Here is a 21,394-nt window from a genome sequence, read left to right on the forward strand (position 1 = left end):
TATCCTTCCGAATGTGTTGCTTCACCTCCACCTCCCACTGCTAGGTTTCCCGGCATGTACGGCCAGAAACATGGTGCCTACTTTTCCAAGGATCTTGTATCCCTTTTCCCTTTTGGACTGGGGATATTGTTCAGCTCTACGTTGGGACTCAGACCCTTTGTAAATACGTAAACAGGCAGGAGCCCAAATAGTAGGCTAGATGTATGGTAAACGGGAAAACTTTAGAGAGCCTAAACCTAACATTCCAGGCCACCAACAAAACTACTGAGAAAGCAAGGCCTCTATTAGACAAAACCCAGGCCAGAGGAACTACCAGTACTTTCCTCTTGCATAGGAATCTTTGGTTAATATTATTCCATATTTAGCCATTAAATATTTTTGTTGTTTTAATTTTTACTGAAGTATAGTTGATTTACAATGTTGTGTTAGTTTCAGGTGTACAACAAAGTGAATCAGTTATACATATACATATATCCACTCTTTTTTAGATTCTTTTCTTATTTAGGTCATTACAGAGTATTGAGTAGAGCTCCCTGTGCTATATAGTAGGTCCTTATTAGTTATCCATTTTATATATAGTAGTGTGTACATGTCAGTCCCAATCTCCCAATTTATCCCTCCCCCCACTTCCCACTTGGTAACCATAAGTTTGTTTTCTACATCTGTAACTCTATTTCTGTTTTGTAGTTCATTTGTGCCCTTTTTTTATATTCCACATATAAATGATATCATATGATATTTGTCTTTCTCTATCTGACTTACTTCACTCAGTATGACAATCTCTAGGTCCATCCAAGTTGTTGTAAATGGCATTAAATATTTTGATTCCCTATGTAATCTTAGATTGTCTTAGCTTTATACCAATGTATTCTCTTTCCTACCTTCTCTTTTTTTCTAAAACACTTCATAGGAAAACCTGGAGCTTTGGATGGCAGCAATCCCGGGAACATAAGAACCTCATAAACCCCGTATCATGTGTCACCCTCCATTTAATCCATATTTGAGCTGCCGCTGTGTAATACAGACTGGCCTTGTCGGGCAAGTTTTACCTTCCATCCAGCTGCTCTCCCAACTAGCTCTGTATCTGGTTCTATTTATACCTTTTCCTGGATAACATAAACAGGTCTCTGTCAGAGAACAGAAAGGCTAAAACTGATTTAATAAGATACTTCAGTATGGAGTGAACCATGCCTTCTAGTCTCTTTTTGACCTACACAGAGAAAGTGGACTTGGACTACAGCATGAGGCATTTTGGATAATAAATAAATAATGCTACCTTCTGATTGCGGCACGTCCCTTCTGATTGCGGCGATGAATGTGTCCAACCAGGATAGATGGGGGCGTGGGGCGTGAGTGCTAAGGGTCTAGGATTGATTCCCTTCATCTGGGAACTTTCACTGCCACCCTACCTGAGGGCAGAACCCCCTGGCTCTTCCAGATTGACATCTCTATGCTTTTGTGTATTAATTAGTAATTATGTCCAAATTCTGCCCTTACGAATCTCCAATCCCTGGCAACCTTCTTCCTCATTCACCGATATCATTATTATCTACATGTTAAATACTGCTTTCTAAGAGTCTCCTTATTCTTAATTCTGCCTGACAGGTTGTATAATATATATTTAGAGGGACCTGCCCTTTGGCAACAGAGTCCAAAAAAGTTTTCTAGCTAGAGAGAGGAAATATACTCCTTCCCTGGCCACACCTAATCCATTTTTGGCATTTTCCTCCTTTTTGGCAGTTAATGTTGGAGTTTTTTGAACTTCTGTAGATCCTTGACTCACAAGGTGTTTGCCAAAGGTTTTCCTTCTCCTCCTAAGCTGTCGCCTTGAGAAAGGACATTGAATGTGTAGACCTCTAGATGTCAGCAAATTCCAAGCCTTGAAAGTTACATAAGCTGTGTTTTCTCCTACAGATGCTCATTCCTCCTCATCCAAACACCAGCCTTCTTTCTTGGTCTCCTTCCTGTGCCTCTTTTCTGGGCCGTTTCTCTTCTTCCCACCACACAGAGGGCGAGCAGCCCACTGGAAATGTGAGAGCCAAGTTAGCGCCCCCTCCTCCCCGCTCCCCGACTTCTCTATGGAGGCTCTGGGGGCTCCCAGGATGGCCTGTCTTCTGCGGGGCTGACAGCTGAGCCGGCCTCCCGGCTGGGGGCACAGCGGTGCCCTTGTCCTCAGTGTGAGGGGCCGGCAGCAGGTTATGTATTCAGCTATCCTGTGACTGAATCACACCCAGGGCCAGCTTCCTCCCCTCTACAGTCAGTGCTTTGTGTCTTCCAGGAGCCGACACCCGCACTGCCAGGATCCCAGATGCTGGGCCTGTTTTGGCAGACACGCTGCGGAAATTCTTATTCGATCTGGATGTGGATGATGGCCTAGCTGCCATTGGCTACTCCAAGGCCGACATCCCCGCATTAGTGAAAGGAACACTGCCCCAGGTAAGAGACGCAGCCCATCCGCACTGCCTTCTAAGAAGCACCAGGCTCCAGGGGAGACACGGTCCATTTGGGGCATCTTAGGGAAGAAGATGACAACCCAGGTCTCTCCCCACCAGGCAGCAGCTCTCCCCTTCCCCAGGGGGAAGGGGCCAAGGCTCCCTCGCCTTTATATTCTTCCATTAAACTGTGGCTTACGTGAAGCTTTGACGATGTAATGAAAGGATCCTTTATAAAAATTTAAGGCAAAAACAACCAAGTTTATCTTGAGTATAGCAGGATTTCCCTTTTCTCCATTTCTGCTCTTTTAAGAGTCCCCTATAAAACTATGTGAAGCTATTCCAAAAGGGCCACTAATATTATTTTCCATTATAAAGAGTTACAAATTCTACTATTTTGTGAAGAATAGACATGGCTTTTAAATTAAGATGATTACAAAATCACTTTTTAAACATATTTGGGAGATTATATATTTTATACATATATATATGTATACTTATTTGTGTCACTTTGAGTCTTATTTCATTTATTTATATGCTCCTAAAGAATTTAAACTAAAAAAAAAAGAATTTAAAATGAGCAGCTATCATTTATATGGTAGAATTATAATAGATGTAAAGTTTCCCCTCTCAAGGTTCTCATGAAAAGAGTTTATCCCCCATTGGACCTCTCTTCCATTTAGGATCAGATACCCTTGTGTTATAGCACCAGAGCCTAACAGGCCAAGACCCTGTTTGTTGTAATTCACCATAAAACAGAGAGCTCAGAGCCAGGAGATGACACCATGCTCACCAGGCCCAGAGCACTCACTAAGTCCTCCTGTCCAAAATGCGAAAGGCGCGCTTCCCTGGTGGCGCAGTGGTTGGGAGTCCGCCTGCCGATGCAGGGGACATGGGTTCGTGCCCTGGTCCGGGAGGATCCCGCGTGCCACATAGCGGCTGGGCCCGTGGGCCATGGCCGCTGGGCCTGCGCGTCCGGAGCCTGTGCTCCGTAGCAGGAGAGGCCACAACAGTGAGAGGCCCATGTACCGCAAAAAAAAAAAAAAAAAAAAAAGCGAAAGGCAAGGGTCACTTAAACACCATGAGGATATTCGGAAAAGACAAAAATTCTAATTTGAAAAGATACGTGCAATGCTCATAGCAGCATTATTCACAATAGCCAAGACATGGAAGCAACCCAAGTGCCCATCAACAGATGATTGGCTTAAGAAGATGTGGTATATATACAATAGAATATTACTCAGCCATAAAAAAGAATGAAATATTGTATTTGCAGCAATGTGGATGAACCTAGAGAATATCATACTAAGTGAAGTAAGACAAAGAAAGACAGATATATGATATCACTTATATGTGGAATCTAGAAAACATTACAAATGAGTCTATATACAAAACAGAAAGAGACTCAGACATAGAAAACAAACTTATGGTTACCAAAGGGGAAAGGGAGAGGGGGAGGGATAAATTAGTAGTTTGGGATTAAGAGATACTAACTACTCTATATAAAACAGATAAGCAACAGGGATTTACTGTATAGCACAGGAAACTATATTCAATATCTTGTAATAACCTATAATGGAAAATTATCTGAAAAAAGTACATATATATAACTGAATCACTGCTATACACCTGAAACTAACACAATATTGTAAATCAACTATACTTTTTAAAAATTTATTTATTTGGCTGCGTTGGGTCTTTGTTGCTGCGCATGGGCTTTCTCTAGTTGCGGCAAGTGGGGGCTACTCTTCATTGCGGTGCGCGGGCTTCTCATTGTGGTGGCCTCTCTTGTTGCAGAGCACGGGCTCTAGAGCGCAGGTTCAGTAGTTGTGGTGCATGGGCTCAGTAGTTGTGGGGCACGGGCTTAGTTGCTCCACGGCACGTGGGATCTTCCCGGACCAGGACTCGAACCCGTGTGCCCTGCACTGGCAGGCAGATTCTTAACCACTACTCCACCAGGGAAGCCCTATACTTCTATTTAAAAAACAACAACAACAAACAAACGCTATGAGGATAAGGCAGTTCTCCCCAAAATTAAGGCATTCATGTATCTATCCCTGACGTTGGAACAGAGTTAACAGCTAGAATATCCACTCACACAGCATCCTGCTTACCACAAGTGGCAGTGCTTTTCCCTCAGCCCACTTCAGTTAAGCAAAGGCCTCAAACTGGCTTCTTCCCTACTTAGCAAGTACTTAGAATGTTGAAAACCTCACCACTCACATAAGATAATATTTGTGTGGATTGGATTCACAGACTTATCTGTCCCTAGGAGCAAGGTAAATAATAGCAATGAACAAAGTAATTTAAGGCACTAGGGAATGGTGGGGACTTTGGTGAACTGGAAAGCACATGACCCATCTCATTGGGTGAGCAGCTTTTCAGCTACAATTTATTATCACCAAGCATAAATTCAGTTCCCAGTGTTGGTAGAACTTGGATTTTTAAGAAAAATCAGCAGTTGGGATGTTTGTGTTGAATTCCTTGATTTCCCAATGTACAAACAAAACATGGCCCATGGGCCACGAGTTTCCCTGATTTAGGGTCAGGCCCAGTGGGCTCAGTTGCATCCAAAAATATAAATGAATGAGAAAAAGAGGAGTCTCACAGTATAGCAGAGACACCAGTTCTAACCCACAGTCCTAACCTGTAAGTCGAAGGGACTAAATAAAAACTATGGCCATCACAATCATTTTTTCAAAACCTATTAAAGTTCCATGAAGGTAGGAGCCTGTCTGTTTTGCTCATCTATCTTCTATAGCACCTAACCCGGGCTAGTGAACATTTAAAGGAGCACATTCCTGCAACCCTCTCCTCTTAAATCTTCTGTCCTTGTTTTTGAGCAATTTCCTTAGACTTAATAGGACTCAGCCAATGAAAAGGAGCCATGAAAGCCTGTCCAGAAATACCAGAGGCCGAGCGGCCACCACGATTTTGATGTAGCCTCTGGCTCTTAGAGCATGGTCCCAGCAAGAGTGTCCGCTCTTCAGGGGGTCCTCTGAAAGGTTCTGCTTGTGTATCCCAGGAAAATGTTCAGGCAGATGTGTTTATCAGCCTCCAAGAATGGTATTCATGAGTTTCAGATCAAACTGGATGATATTCTTGGCCATTTAATTGCTGTGGCAATGCATCTTCCAGCCATCAGCACACACTGACAGGTGTGGACGGTTTTAATTCTACTGTACCCAGGCTTCCACTTTCAAAAGCTGCTCCAAACAGCAACAGATCCAGACTAACACTTGAGACCATCCTCTAAAATAGCAAGTTAATTAGGTATCATTCTGAATGCCTCAGTGCACATGTCATACTGGGAAATCACAGATAGCAGAACCTTAATTAGACAAAACTAATTTCTTAGTTTCACAAAGGATGCAAGGTAAATTGAATCTTTCTAATACAAGTCATGTCTATAAAGTAGGAAACCAGGATTTCCTCAAGCTATGTTCATAAAGCAGCCCCAAGGTGGATGCTGCCTTTTTTTCCTTTGATCATGTTTTCATGATTAGGAGAAACACAGTTAATTTTAATTCACTGGCACTAGTTCAGTTTTGAAGTCAATATGACAGATTTATATGCAGGTATGGGGAAGGGGGGAATATTCATAGGACTTTAGAAGGCATATTGGAAATAAGCTTGTCTGTTTTGCAGTTGAACTACTGTTGGGTTTTTGTTTCATTTTTTTTTAGTGAACATTTTACAGGAATGCTATGGCAACTTCAGAATTTCACACATGCAGCAGACAAATCTTCACTTATTAGTATTACAGGATTTAAGGTGGTGAGAGGGATAGACTCTTCCTGCAAAGAACATCACCAGAAAGGATATTTCATGCAGTCAACATCTGATAAAGCTTCTTTTATGTTCAGCAAAGAGGGATCGGTTTTCTCTGGAACAACCAGGCCAGTATTCTTAACCAAATACCACAGCCCATACTGGTGGCAGCAAATAGCAGCCCTGTGTACAGAGGTTTCCAACTGCCATAGCCGGGCTGCTCGGGGAGCAGGCACGAATAAATTAATCTTCCAAGCTGGATTTCTGAAACCTCTGGAAAGAAACATTTACATTTCCCATCAAAACATTTCATTACTGAGGAGAGCTGTCTACCGAAATGAGCACTTCCACTCCCTGGCAGACAGGCCTGCTAAAATGTTATTTTATGAATGTGCTAAAAGTAGTAGTCTGAATTTATTTCACTGCCCATGTTAATCAGTTGTCCTTCGGTCTTACGTGTCTATAAATAATAGCAGTGCGGAACACATCTGAATCCTGAGAGGCTGGCTTTTATATGGCACAAGTGATACGTGCAAGTATATATCACAAACTTTACGTCCTTGCCCCTGTTGAACCAATCGTTGGGGGGTTAGAAATGTGAAAGAGAAACTCACCTCAGCTTGGCCTGAGCTGAGAGTCCTGGACTACTTCATGCAAGATGAACGGGGTTGTTTTAAGGGTGCTTGAGCTCATCAGATAAGACGCTCTGCCATTATCAACAGAATAATGTGGCAACTTGGGCCATAGCAAATACCGAACTTCCGTTCTGCACCCTGCCACAAACGTGCGCATAAGTCACCGTGAACAAGTCTCTGCCTTGCTATGGATTTTCAGAATTCTTTAGGGTCTGTGCTGGGATATGAAGCTTTACCTTGGCTTCACCCATCCTCTTCAGCATTGCCCCCCATCCTTCTCCCATCTGTCCATCCATTCTTTTTTTTTAAATTGTGGTAAAACATACCTGACATAAAATTTACTATTTTAATCATTTTTAAGTGTACAACTCAGTGCCATTAAGTACATTTTACAGGGTTGTGCAACCATAATCACTATTCATTTTCAGAACTTTTAAATCATCCCCAAAAGAAGCCCTGCTCTATTGCTAAATGGTAAACAGCAACTCCCCACTCTCCTCTTCCCCCAGCCTCTGGTAACCTCTGTTCTACTTTCTATCACTGTGACTTCGCCTCTTCTAGGTACTTCATGTAAGTGGAATCATACAATATTTGTCCTTTTGTGTCTTCACTTAGCATAATGTCCTAAATGTGTCAGAATTTCATTCCTTATTATGGCTGAATAACATTGCATTGTATGGAAAGGCCACATTTTGTTCATCCATTCATCTGCAGATGGACACTTGGGTTGGTTCCACCCTTTGGCTATTGTGAATAGTGCTGCTGTGAACATCAATGAACAAGTATCTGTTTTAGTCCTTGCTTTCATTTCATTGGGGTATATACCTAAGGAATAGAATTGTTGGATCACAGGGTAGTTCTGTGTTTAACTTTTTGACAAACTATCAAACTATTCTCCATAGTGGCTGCATCATTTTACATTCCCACCAACAATGCACGAGGGTTCCAATTTCTCCACATCTTCACCAACACTTGTTATTTTCCATTTTTTGGACAGCCATTCTAATAGGTATGCAGTGGTAACTCGTGGTTTTAACTTGCATTTTCCTAATGACTAATGACATTGAGCATCTTTTCACATGCTTATTAGCTATTTATGTATCTTTTTTGAAGAAACATCTATTCACGTCCTTTGCCTATTTTTGAGTTGAGTTGCTTGGGGATTTTTGTTATTTAGTTGTAGCAATTATATGTATATTTTGGATATTAATCCCTTATCAGATATATGATTTGCAAATATTTTCTCCCATTCTGAGTTGTCTTTTCACTCTCTTAGTAGTGAAAAGACAACTTTTCACTACTATTCCTTGATGCATAAAAGTTTTTAATTTTGAGGTAGTCCAGTTTATCTATTTTTTCTTTTGTTGCCTGTGTTATGGTGTCATATCCAAGAAATCATTGCCAAACCCAAAGTCATGAATATTTCCCCATTTTCTTCTAAGAGTTTTAAGGTTTTAGCTCTTACATTTAGGTGCGTTTAAAGTTAATTTTTGTATACATCCTTCCTTCTTTTTATTCTTCCTTTTACCTGACAAATACTTATTGATGTCTTACTATATACCATGAATTGTATGTGATACAGTTTAGAAAATAAAGTCCCTTCCCTCCCTTGTGGAGCTTACGTTCTAGTGAGGAAGACAGACAATGGTCATCTAATCAACTCTACAAATAAGACACAAATGAAATCATTTCAGATAATGATTAGTGGTCTGAAGGAAACCTGGGTAATGGGATAGTGATTTCACATGGGACAGTGTGGTGGGAACTCCAGTGAGTGTGGTCAGAGAAGGCCTCTGATTGGAGGTGGAGTCAGCCAGGTGAAGATCTGGGAGAAGCATTCCAAGCAGAGCGTAAAGGCCCTGAGATAGGGTGAAGATTCACATTTTCATGGGACTGAAGGGGGACCAGGGGTCTAAGTGAGATGAGCGGGTGGGAGAAGAGTCAGAGCTGGGGTTAGAGGACATGGTTTTGTTCTAATTGCAGTGGGACGTCATCAGAGGGTGTTAAGCAAGGGAATGGTGTGATCAAACTTGCAATGCGGAAAAATCACTCTGGCTGCTATGAGGAGAACGATGGGGGAGTCAGAGTCCTATCTCGTATGTGTGAACCTTGAGATGCCAATATCCCCCCTCCCATCATCTTTATTAATCCAACCAGTAACTACTGAGCACCTGTTTGCCACGTGGGGCGCTGGGCACAGCCCTGCCCCATGGAGCTTCGCTCTCCTACCAAGTGTTGTCCCACACAGGTGCTCATCACAGATAACGGACCCAGAGACCCACAAACATGCAACCAAAACACTGGCACGTTTCTTAATTTCATTTAGGCCTGGAAATTTGGGGATTAAGGAGCCACTGACGGGAGTGTCAATAGCAGTAGGAGGTGCTGGTGTCTTTGCTGACTTGACTCAATAATCGCTGGAGAAAGTAAGGAAATCACTGAATTCATTTGGGAAGGTAGAGATAAAACCTTAATTTTTTTTTTAAAAAAAAAGTCACTTGCTGCCCATAGCCTGAAAGTTAATGTCCTAGTGAAGTCCTTTGTAATATACATGAAGTCCAAGTTGCAAAATATATGGTCTTTGAAGCCAAGGATGACCCCGTTCTGTCTTCCCTGGCTGCACACGTGCCTGGGACAGTGCCCTCCACACAGGGAGAGCCTGGCAGGGGCACCAGACTGGCGTGGTTTGGCATTGTAGGAGGTGTTTTTCCTGAGGTTGGTTTGGTTCTGTACATTTGAGCAGAAGGCTATTCTCAGGACCTCAGGCAAGAGTAATGGCTTTGAAAACTTCGCAGGGAAGAGGCATCACTTGATAAACTTCTGAGCTGGGAATCAGCTAGTAAGAAGCAAACAAGAAATATGATTTTTAAAGCTATGACTATTGTCACGTTACTGTTTCTCATGACTGAGTTAATTTACATACCTCGTAGCTTTTACAAACTGTCTTTGCAAAGCCCTGAGTAATTCTTTTTGTTTACTGTTTCAGGAAAGGGTCACCAAGCTTGCACCACGCCCTCAGTCAGAAGAGGATCTGTCTGCTCTGTTTGAAGCGTCAATGAAACTGTATTAATTTTCATTTTCACTGAAAGAATTACCATTGGCCATCGTAATTCTGAAAACAGAAGTTGATCTAGCAAGAGCTTTGTCTTTTCACCTCCACAGATAACATCCCTGTTACCAGCTTGAATGTGATATAATTTTATCCTGTAGAAGATTCCCTGATGCTCCAAGTCCAGCTACTTCCATAGAACACACTGGACAAATGCCCACCATGCTGGACTCTCAGCCAGACTTTAGAGGTCCATGTTCCTGCCCCAAACCCTGCAGACTACCCCTGCTCCATGTATCAAAAGGGCAAACACTCAGTATCTACCAAAAATATTAATGTGTGTTATCCTATGCCCAGTAATCAACCCCACATCTAGAAATTTATCCTATAAAATACTACCACAAGTGTGTAAAGAAATATGGCAAGGATGTTTCTGGCAGCGCATTTTCTAACAATAAAAAATTTGAAAGAACTTAAGTATTCATTAATATATGGATAAATAAATCATAGTATATTAAATGGAATTAATGGAATGCTTTTGTGCTACTAATGAGAATAACTCTACTAGAAATACGTCCATGATAAACTAAGTGAAAAAGAGTAAGTTGAAGGACAGTTATATATTAATATGGTCTGATTTTTACTTTTTAAATTATATATAAATATATGTCTATATATATATCTCTAGAAAGAACGTTACACATCAAACTTAAAAGGGATCACTGAAGAAATGGAATTTGGAGGATAGAAGATTAAGAGAAAATGTTTACTCTATATTTTATACTTTCACTTTTTATTTTACAAACATCTGTATTGTTTGCATTTGTTAAAATAAGCACATATTTTCTAATTCTAAAAGAGGAAGAGAAAAGAAAGAAAAATATCACTTTGCTGTTTTAGGTCAGACTCATAAAACTACTAGTAACTAATATTTAAAAGGTAAAAACAAATCCAAAGGGGTAAGATATTAGAGATGGATCCTCTGGTGGAGCAATTGTTCTTTTGAGAAAAACACAAACAACCTACATGGTAATTCCCTCTTTGGAAAATGGTTCTGGTGCTCAGAATAAATTAATTCAAAAGCAAGCCGTTTTGCGGTTTACAGCCTTCAGGATGCAAGTCGAATCCTGGTAGCTGGGTCATCTGCCTCCTGTTATTCCCAGCCTGCTGAAACGTCTATGGCTCGTTCTTCCTCCCAGTGGTGAGTGCACTGCTTTGGCAGTCTAGATCTCAGTGTACTTGCAGATTTATCCATATTTTAAACTGGATTAAAGTTTTCATCAGAAAGTATATCAAGTAGAGTATATAATTACATATATAATTATATGTAATTACTGGGCATAGGATGTATGCATATATAGTACATAATTACATATTATAGTATATAATTATATAAAGTATATAATTACATCAGGATTTTAAAAAACATGAGAAGGGCATTACTGTGCCATTCAACCTGCCTGGCCCTACTTTATCTCTGTGAACATCTTTGTTTACTTGGGATTTTAAAAATAACATTTAAATATTGTTTATTGGGAGTCTTTCTAATTACACACATAAGATATGTTCAGTACCAAAAACCGGTAGTACAAAGAGACACACAGAAGAAAATATTTGTTCACATTGCACCATCCAGAAGAGAGCCACTGTTAAAAAGTAACAAAACTTAAAAATATATGTTCTCCCCATAATTTTATACACATATATAGATACATTATAGATAACTATGTGTGTGTGTATATATATATATATATATATATATTTTTTTTTTTTTTTTTTACTTAGGAACAGTATCATTAAGGTATAGTTTTAGTTCCTACAGAGCATTCAGATTCTTTATGCCAAGTGCCCAAAAGGCAAGCACAAGAGAGTCCCGACAGAATTTCACCTCTACCATCAGACTATATCTAGCTAAAATTCCCTCCAGCTTTTCAGGAGAATTATGGATTCTGAGAGCAGAAGCTTTGTGAATAAGGCAGAGAACAGTGAAACTGCCAATCTGAGATCCTTCAGGAAACTTTAGTAAAAGTTGTTGATCAATGTCTCAAAATACATTTGGCGTAGCAAAAATACATGTGTGCCCCAGCCCCTCAAAGAAAGTCCAGGTAAATTCGAGACCTCTTGTAATATATTTTGCAAGGTGATGTGGCATCATTAGAACAGCATAAGACTAGGGAGTCCAGGGGTCCAGGGCCCTGGATTCCACTCCAGCCCCTTGGTCTGTCTGAGTCTTACTTTATTCAACCAATTCCTCTCCAAGCCTGAAAATACCATAACTAGATTTTATGTACTACCTTGTCCTTACTGTGAGATTTTGAGTTTGGGAAATTTAATGTAAAATCAATTTAGATAGGAAAATGCATTCTTTATCTCTCTGAAATATTCGATGCCATTTCCACCAGTAACCAGATGTCTCACTGTGACTCACCAGGAGGAGTGTTTGGCATTCATACTGATGATGACTTTGTAAAGGAAGGATTTAAAGGTCAAGCATGAAGAAACAGATTTAGGAAGTCTTCGTGTTTTTTATCCTAATACCCATCATTTTGGCCCTTACAATTTGAGAATATAAAAAAGATATGTTTCTTGACTTTACCAGCTATTAAAAGAGTGTGAGAGATTATGTCCATTTCTGTAGCAAAAATATATAATTGTTTTCTGAGAAAACAAGTACATTTTTCTAAGTCAAATCCTATTTATCTACTGATTTCCTTAAAAGCTGAAACAGTCCTTAGGGGTCACAGCTTCATTTATATGGATTAATGTACTTGCTAAGGAAAGGAAAATTAAAGGAATAGTATTCAAAAGTTTATATAATATTACTTTCATAAAATTATCATATATGGTGGCATTTTCACTTAAAATACATCATCCCTAATTTATTTCTTGCTACAAAATTACTGATTTGTTTCAAGCAGGTCATGTTTCTCTGATTTTTGCCAAGTGCCATAATAAATAGCTGGCGTGTGGCACTCCTGTCCCCCCTGTGCACAGGGGGGGTTGTGCTGGGTCTGGCATTGTTAGTGTAGCTGTGGACACAGCTGTAGGGTATTTTCCAGTGGTCAGTGAGGTAAGTCTGCTCTTGTAAAACAGAGACAAAGTACAGTATCAAAATAGAGAGAGAGCAAAAATTGCTTTTCTGGCCTTTTAACCCTGAGAAAGATTAATGGTTGTTTGCATTAGAAACTACCCTAATCAGGGACTGTTGCCTCTGGGGAGTGGGTATGAGAAAGGGGGCTATTCACCTCCGGGTCAACATTGCACAGGTTGCTGGGTCTCTGATGAGCAGCAACCCCGAGCTGAGACAGCTGCCCGGGCTCTTCCATTAAATGCCTTGTCCTCTGGGAGCTGTTGAGGAGGCCAGGCCACATCCCGCCATCACCATCACAATGGCCTGCGGGAGGCAGTCTCCAGGGACAAGTCGCACTTTGAATGCGCAGAAATTGGCTCTTGAAGCCCTAGGTTGAATTACTGGCAGCTGGGGGTGGGAGGGTCTAGTTTCTCATGCTATTATGCTTTCCAACCACCCCAACTCTCAGAATAAATGCATACCCTCCACAAATTGCAGTAACTGTTTGCAGTTTTGGCCCATGTGAAATCCCTCATGAAATTATGTGCAGGACAGCTAACTTTGTGTGTGTGTGTGTGTGTGTGTGTGTGTGTGTGTTTCCCAGCTCCCCACTCTTTTTCTTTTTTGAATTTTATTTTATTTTATTTATTTATACCGCAGGTTCTTATTAGTCATCCATTTTATACACATCAGTGTATACATGTCAATCCCAATCTCCCAGTTCATCCCACCACCACCACCACCCTGGTTTCCCCCCTTGGTGCCCATACGTTTGTTCTCTACATCTAGGACAGCTAACTTTAAAGTAACTCCATTTCATTCTTTCTGGCTTTAAAATTGGCTTTTTTATTTGAGTGCTTTTAAATGGTTTTCTAACTGATTAAAATAATCATGAGCAAAAAGGAAAAAAAAAACTACCATCATGCCATTACCCAAACACAGCTGTTATCATCTGCTATATTTCTAACTTTTTCATTTGGGTGGTGTAATCTCTAGGTCTTTTCCCCTAAGGAATGCCATTTTAAGTATTTTCTATGTTGCCACATAATCTTCATAACCATTACTTTAAAAGGCAGACAACAGTTTATTGAATAGGAATTTAATAATTTATTTATTCTTATTATAGGGCACCAAAATTGCTTTCAAATTTTTACTCCTACCAATGCCACAGCAATGAATAAATGAAAAGTTGTATGTGGCTTTTCTCATATTCTAAATTAACTTCTTAGGTTAATTAATCCCCGAATGGAATTTTTAAAGTATGGACATTTTTAGGGCTTCCCTGGTGGCGCAGTTGTTGAGAGTCCGCCTGCCGATGCAGGGGACACGGGTTCGTGCCCCGGTCTGGGACGATCCCACATGCCGCGGAGTGGCTGGGCCCGTGAGCCATGGCCGCTGAGCCTACGCGTCCGGAGCCTGTGCTCCGCAACGGGAGAGGCCACAACAGTGAGAGGCCCGCGTACCGCAAAAAAAAAAAAAAAAACTTTGACTTTGTTGTTTCACAGGGAAGCACCTAGGGTTCCCAAAATGCACTTGTGCAGTGCTTCCTTAACCTTTTCAATGAACTGCACCTAATGCAGAGAATGAACATATTTGCCTGAACTGGTCTGGGAATAGACCAAGCACAGAGTTCTTGCAAAGTCTTATGTTTTCCATTAAAAAGTCATGAAAGGGGCTTCCCTGGTGGCGCAGTGGTTGAGCGTCTGCCTACCGATGCAGGGTATACGGGTTCGTGCCCTGGTCTGGGAAGATCCCACATGCCGCGGAGTGGCTGGGCCCGTGAGCCATGGCCGCTGAGCCTACGCGTCCAGAGCCTGTGCTCCGCAACGGGAGAGGCCACAACAGTGAGAGGCCCGCGTACCGCAAAAACAAAACAAAACAAAACAAAAAGTATGGACATTTTTATGGCTCTTGACTCACATTATCAGATTATAAATACCTCACTATTGTCTTATGATGGTATATCTTAACAGTGCACATGAGCAGGTTCAAATTCTCAAAATTATGAAACTTACTTCAGTGTTATATTTTTGCATCTTAAGTGAAACTGTAAACCACCAAGTCTACTTTTTTGTGTCACTTATATTTTCTTCCCCTTCCAAGCCTATGGGCCTGTGTTATTACATTCATGGTCCTCAGTTTTGCTGGCCAAGGAAAAGAAAACCAAAAGAGTAACATATAAATGTCCTTTTCTATAATGGTGTTCTAGAATCGTCTGGGGCTCTGAGTGAAAAGACTGCTACATGGGGAGGGAGGTAAGCAATGCCAAGGAATCACCCACCAATATCCCTTCCAAGGCTCTAAGCTGCTCCTCTAATCAGAAACCTCCCAGACCTGCGCAGGTGTGCGCATTGGTCCCACCTTGGCTTTGGCAACATTACTGCGGACCACGGTGAGCTTTATCTCAAACAGGGCGTTAGAGAAAAGAATGTATGTAGAGCAACAGATACATTAATGAGATGTCAAAATAGTACCAACAAGCTGAGTGGCCACCTGAGTAAGGACAGGCTAATTTTCTTTCATTTTTTTACATCTCGTTTAACCACTGCATACTCAGCACATAACTCAGTACCTTGACGAAGCAAGTTCCCAAAGGAGAACAAAGGGGAACATGGATTTGGGGGAGAGGGGGAGGCAGGGATGGGGTTTGTTTGGAGAGTGGGGGTGAGCTGGGGAATGATTACAAAAACATGACATTTAATTGTATTTTTTAAGCAAACTATTGATAACTTATAAATAAAAATATCAAATCTTATGAAACACAGTGGCCTATTTGCTAGGGCATCTTCCACAGCTGGCAACAATAATAAACTAAAGACAATAATAAGTTTATTTATTGGGTAATTTATTGAGCCCTTAGCCTGTGCCAGACTCTTTGTCAAGGAGTTGCCTACTACGAGAAGCAATGCTATTATCATTTTTGTACAAATGAGGAAATTAAGACTCAGGTTAATAAAAACAAACAGCCTAACTTCACACAGCTGATAAGTGGCAGAGCCAGCTTTCAAGCCCAAGGTTCTCCTGACCCTACCTTCCCACCACCAAGTTCACTGCCTGTCGAATGCCTTCTGTTGTCAGAGACTTCCCTGAATCCCATTTACACACTGTAGATGCTTGTGTACGACACAGTACCTTGAACACAGTAGGGACGCCATAAGTATTTGTGGAATAGAGGACTGTATTTCATTAAAAGAGGGAGAAGGAGAAGAGAAAAGGAGATTCTGCAAGCCTTTGACATGTCAGAGGGGAGTCAAGCTGGCCGAGCTGGTGGCCACACGGATGGGTGTTAGAGGTAACAGAGCCGCCTTGGGGTGAAGCCAGCCCTGATCGCCACTGACTGAGTAACTTGGGTGATTCACTCAGATTCTCTGAGCACAGTCTTCACCTTACAGGGTTGTTATAAATGCCTACAGGGAGTCACGTGTGGTAAGTGCCTAGAACAGTGCTCGGCCTACAGTCTGCCCAGCACTTGTGAGTTCTCCTCCCTCCCGGAACACAAAGCTGGCATCAGATCTCTACACGATGTCAGCTGGGCACCAAGGGCTTCCAAACTTCCCTCAGGACAAGAATGACCTGGGATGCTAGTTAAAGACAGAGGTCACCAGGCTCTTCCCCCATCCCCCAGAAATTCAGATCCTGTCAACCCAGGTTGGAACCCATGGATCTATTATTGGTTGGGTAAGTTTCACTTCGGAAAATTAAACTGCACTTGGACCAGTTGGGCAGCCTCTCAGCATAGGTGGTGACAGAAACAGAGCATCAGTCCCAACCTTCAGTATGCACAGAAACTTCCGGAGGGCTTGTTAAAACATGGGTTGCTGGGCCTGGTCCCCAGAGTTTCTGATTCAATAGGTCTGGCTGGGGAGCAGGAATCTGCATTTTGAACTAGTTCCCAGGTGACGCTGCCACTCTGACACACTTTAAGAACCACTGGACCCATGGATTGCAATTTTCTCATGTTTCAAATTTAGGAAATTCCAGCTGGAATTAGTTCTACCCAGCGTGTAGCAGGACCATGGGTCCATGGTGAGGGTCAGGACAGGACCAGGACACTGACCACAGGACATACCTCTCCACCAGACCAGGGCCCCCAGCCCCAGACGCTGGGCCCCCTCTTCCCCGCCATGACAGCCTTGCCAAGAAGCCCCTGTCTCCCTTGTTTCCACTTTCTTTTCAGGCTGAGGCCTTTCCAGGGTGTGAGGACGTTCTGCTTGTCAAAGCCCAAGCAGAAAGTAAACACTCACGAGTGACTGTAGCGCTTTGGAAGGCCACGGTATTGGCGGCAACCACGATGGGACTATTAAAAAATACACTATGTACCAGAGCTCTGAGTTTCATGTCAGTATAATTGGTATCAAGAATATAAAACTCCCAACTACGATGTTAACAGACTGGTAAGACCACTATGTCTTATCTCTGTTTAAAAAAGAAAACAAAAACTCTCCTCGTTACGCTCCTGTTTAAAAAGTTATTCTGGGAAAAGTTTCCATTTTACATGGAAAGTGGATATAGAAGGAGTAAATACATATAGAGTTGTGCATGTAATTATTGGTAAAGAATCCTTGGATATGAATGAGAATAAAATGAGCTGTGCTTCAAGGGACCAAGAGAAGGACGGCTACTCACATCCAGTTAGGAAAAGACAAGCCAGGCGTCCTGAGCTCACTCAGAGGCACCCCAGGCTTCTCTGCTCTTCCTCCTGACCTCCTTGAACTATCATGTGCCCGCGAGCAAGGGTGTCGGATGCTCTCCTCGGAAACAGGCAGAGGCTGGGAGGGCTGGTTCCCTGTCATGCTACCGAACCACCAAAGTCTATGGATTTAAGAATTTGACTTGACAGTTGAAATCGAGTACAAAGAAAAGGATATTCCCTAAGTGTGTGGAGGGGTAGAGACGGAACAGCTCTCAAGCTTCGCCTGAATGCCCACTATGCCCCTGCACTGGGATGGGAACTGCTGCATAAACGAGACCCAGCCTCCCCACTCAAGGGACTGGAACACGGAAAGTTCCGTGGGAGCAGAAACACCGTGAGTGGGTGAGCACTCATAGCCTCTACCCATTCTGGCTCCTACAAGGAATTTTGGCTTTGCTAGCTTGGGCCCCCAGCCTTCTCTGGGGGAAACTGGGATACCCAGCATGATGGACTGGATTGTTTTTCCCCCAAATCATGTGCTGAAGCCCCAACCCCCAGTACTTCACATGTGACTGTATTTGGAGACAGGGCCTGTAAAGAGGTGTGTGGTTAAATGCAGTCCAAAGGGTGGACCCTAATCCAATCTGACTGGTGTCCTTTTACGAAGAGGAAGTTTGGACACAAAAGCAGCACCAGATATGCACACAGAGGAAAGAACATGTGAGGACACAGCAAGAAGGCACCATCTGCAGGTCAAGGAGAGAGGCCTCAGGAGAAACCAAAGCTGCCAGCGCCTTGATCTTGGGCTCCCAGCCTCCAGAGCTTCCTGTTGTTTAAACCCTGTGGTGTTTTGTTTGGGTAACCCTAACAACTAGGGTTTGCTAGCAAAAGAGGGGGAACCTTGAGGATTTTACATCAGAAAGGGCTAAAAGCCACTGGCAGAAAAAAAGATACTTGTAAATCAGAAGGCAAGAAGGAAAGGACTGGAGGCCCCAAGTTGTTTAGAGAGAGTCTTGCGGGAGTTTAGGAGAGAGGAAGAGATTAGGGGCAGCTGCAAGCCAGGCGTTAGAAGATAAATAGGGAAGAGAGGTTTGGTTTGGTTTTTAAAGGTTGGTTCTGTGTTATGAATAGAACTCCCTTTGGAGCTTCTTAGTAGATGGTGATGATGAAACAGATTGTTTTAAAATTTTGCGGTGATGGTTTTGCTAAATTGCAACACCAAACCAAGACCAGGTCCAAGTTAAGGGGTGTTGCGTTATAATTTTAAAACAATGTAGTAAGCATAGTGATTAAAAAAAAAAAAACCAAGTCAGGGAAGGTTTCATGAAAGAGAGGACTCCTGGGTTGAATTCTGAAGGAAAGCAGAGTTAGATGGGAGATAGGAAGTTGGAAAGATGGTCCAGGTAGAATGAACAGCATAAACTATAGCATGGAGTAAAAACACGGGGTGTGCAAAGAGTGTAACAGTTTGGTATTGCCAGAGTGTCATGTGCAAGTCAAGAGGTGGTAAGTTGAGGCTGGAGAAGTCAACATGGTGCCCAGTGGAACTTGGAACGAATCCAGTAAGGTGCTAAAAAAAAAAAAAATCATTAGGGACCAGCTGGAGTGCCAGAGACAGATGTGTGTTGGAGATCAGGCACTCAAGACAAGAAGCTAGATTAAGAAGTGACTGATACTAATTACAGAATAACGAAAAAATCATGATAAATAAGCTAACATTTCTTTCATCTTTCTCTAGATCTTCTTTTAAATTTTCATTTTGAAATAATTGTAGATTCACATTCAGTTGAAAGCAATAACACATAGAGATCCCACATACCCTTTACCCAATTTCCCCCAACATAACATCTTGCACAACTGTAGTATAATAGCACAACCAGGAAACTGACGGTGATACAATCCATCCACCTTATTCAGACTTCACCATTTTTACATGCACTCACTATGAAATGTTATCACATGTGCAGATTATGTGACCACCACCACAGTCCACATACAGAGCATTTCCATCACAAGGATGCCCTGAGCTACCTTTCAGAGCCATAGCCACTTCCTTCCCTCCCCCATCCCTGACAACTGCTAATCTATTCCCTTTATCTATAATTTTGTATAATTTAAGCTAGGACTCTTCGAGATGGACTATTTTTCCACTCAGCATAATTCTTTAGTGATTCATCCAGGTTGCTGTGTATACCAGTAGCTCCTTCCTTTTTATTACTGAGCAGTATCTCATTGTGTGGATGGGCCACGGTTTGTTTAACCACTCCTGAAGGACATTTTGGTTGATTCCAGTTTTTGGCTATTATGAATCAAGCTGCTCTGAACAGTTGTGTACAGGTTTCTGCATGAACACAAGTCTTCATTTCTCTGGAATAAATGGCCGAGAGTGCCATGTGGTATGACTTGGTTAGTTATGTAAAGAACTGACAAACTGTTTCAGGGGGCTACACCATTTTACATTCCCACCAGAAATGTTTGAGTTTCTCCACATTCTCATCATCATTTGGTGTTACCATTATTTATTTTTGCGGTACGCGGGCCTCTCACTGTTGTGGCCTCTCCCGTTGTGGAGCACAGGCTCTGGACGCTCAGGCTCAGCGGCCATGGCTCACGGGCCCAGCCGCTCCGCGGCACGTGGGATCTTCCCGGATCGGGGCACGAACCCGGGTCCCCTGCATTGGCAGGCGGACTCTCAACCACTGTGCCACCAGGGAAGCCCCCACTATTTTTTTATTTTAGCTGTCCTGGTGGGTAGGTAGTGAGCTTTCATTGTGATTTTAATTTCCATTCCTCTAATGGCTAATGATGTAGAACATCTTTTCATGCACTGATTTGCCATCTGTACATCCTCTTTGGTGAAATGTCTGTTCATGTATTTTGCCTGTTTTCTAATTGGATTGTTTACTTTCTTACTGTTGAGTTTTGAAAGTTCTTTATATATTCTACATGTAAGTCCTTTGTCAGATAGGTGGTTTGCAAATATTTTTTCCCAGTCGATTGCTTGTCTTCTCATCTTCTTACAGGGTCTTTCACAGAGCAAAAGTTTCAATATATTTTCTTTTTTTATTGAAGTATAGTTGATGTACAATATTATATAAGTTATAGGTGTACAATACAGTGATCCACAATTTTTAAAGGTTATACTCCATTTGTAGTTATTACAAAATATTGCAAAAGTCCTTAATTTAATGAGATCCAATTTATCACATTTTCCTTTTATGCATCATGCTTTTTGTGTAAAGTCTAAGAACACTGACTAGCCACAGACCTCTAAGATTTCATCCTAAGTTTTTTCCTAGAAGTTTTAGTTTTATATCTAAGTCTGTAATCCATTTTGAGTTAATTTTTGTATAAATTATGAAACTTAGGTTGAGGTTCTTTTTTTCCCTATGCCTGTCCACGTGCTCCAGCACCATTTATTGAAAAAGCAATCTCTCCTCCATTGATTTTTTTTACCTTTGTCAAAAATCAGTTGGGCTTATTCATGTGGGTCTACTTTTGGTTTCTCTAACCTGTTCCATTGATCTATCTATCTATCTCTCCATCAATACCACACTGTTTTCGTTACTGTAGCTATCTAGTGGGCCTTAACACTGGATAAAATGATTCCTCCTATTTTATCCTTCTTTTTCAAATGTGTTGTAGCTATTCTAGATTCTGCACCTTTCAGTATAAATTTTATAATAAACTTGTCTATGTCAACAAAAAAATCTTTCTGAGATTTGATAGGAATTGCATTAAACCTATTGATAATTTGGGGAGAACTGACATCTTTAGTATGTTGAGTTTCCAATCCACAAACAC

At 41.7% G+C, this 21,394-nt stretch overlaps 1 protein-coding gene across 11 annotated transcripts in view; it reads left to right on the plus strand.

Moving 5' to 3' along the window:
• Positions 1–10,359, plus strand: part of ADHFE1 (alcohol dehydrogenase iron containing 1) — a 33,430-nt gene extending 23,071 nt beyond the window's left edge. For 6 of the 11 annotated variants that reach the window (XR_009559502.1, XR_009559503.1, XR_009559507.1 and 3 more), the window contains 3 exons: positions 1,915–2,031; positions 2,279–2,436; positions 9,825–10,359. Coding sequence is in view for 4 of the 11 variants with exons in the window: in XM_030859644.2 (XP_030715504.1) it covers positions 2,279–2,436; positions 9,825–9,908 (242 nt within the window). In the remaining 7 variants the exon portion in view is untranslated. Of the gene's footprint in view, positions 1–910; positions 2,032–2,278; positions 2,437–9,824 lie in introns of those variants that run through there. The other 5 variants (XR_009559504.1, XM_030859644.2, XM_060287182.1 and 2 more) reach the window with 4 other exon arrangements.
• The last annotated feature ends 11,035 nt before the right edge of the window (positions 10,360–21,394 follow it).

Source organism: Globicephala melas, chromosome 17 (genome assembly GCF_963455315.2).
Source record: "Globicephala melas chromosome 17, mGloMel1.2, whole genome shotgun sequence".
In the NCBI taxonomy this organism is placed as follows: domain Eukaryota; kingdom Metazoa; phylum Chordata; class Mammalia; order Artiodactyla; family Delphinidae; genus Globicephala; species Globicephala melas.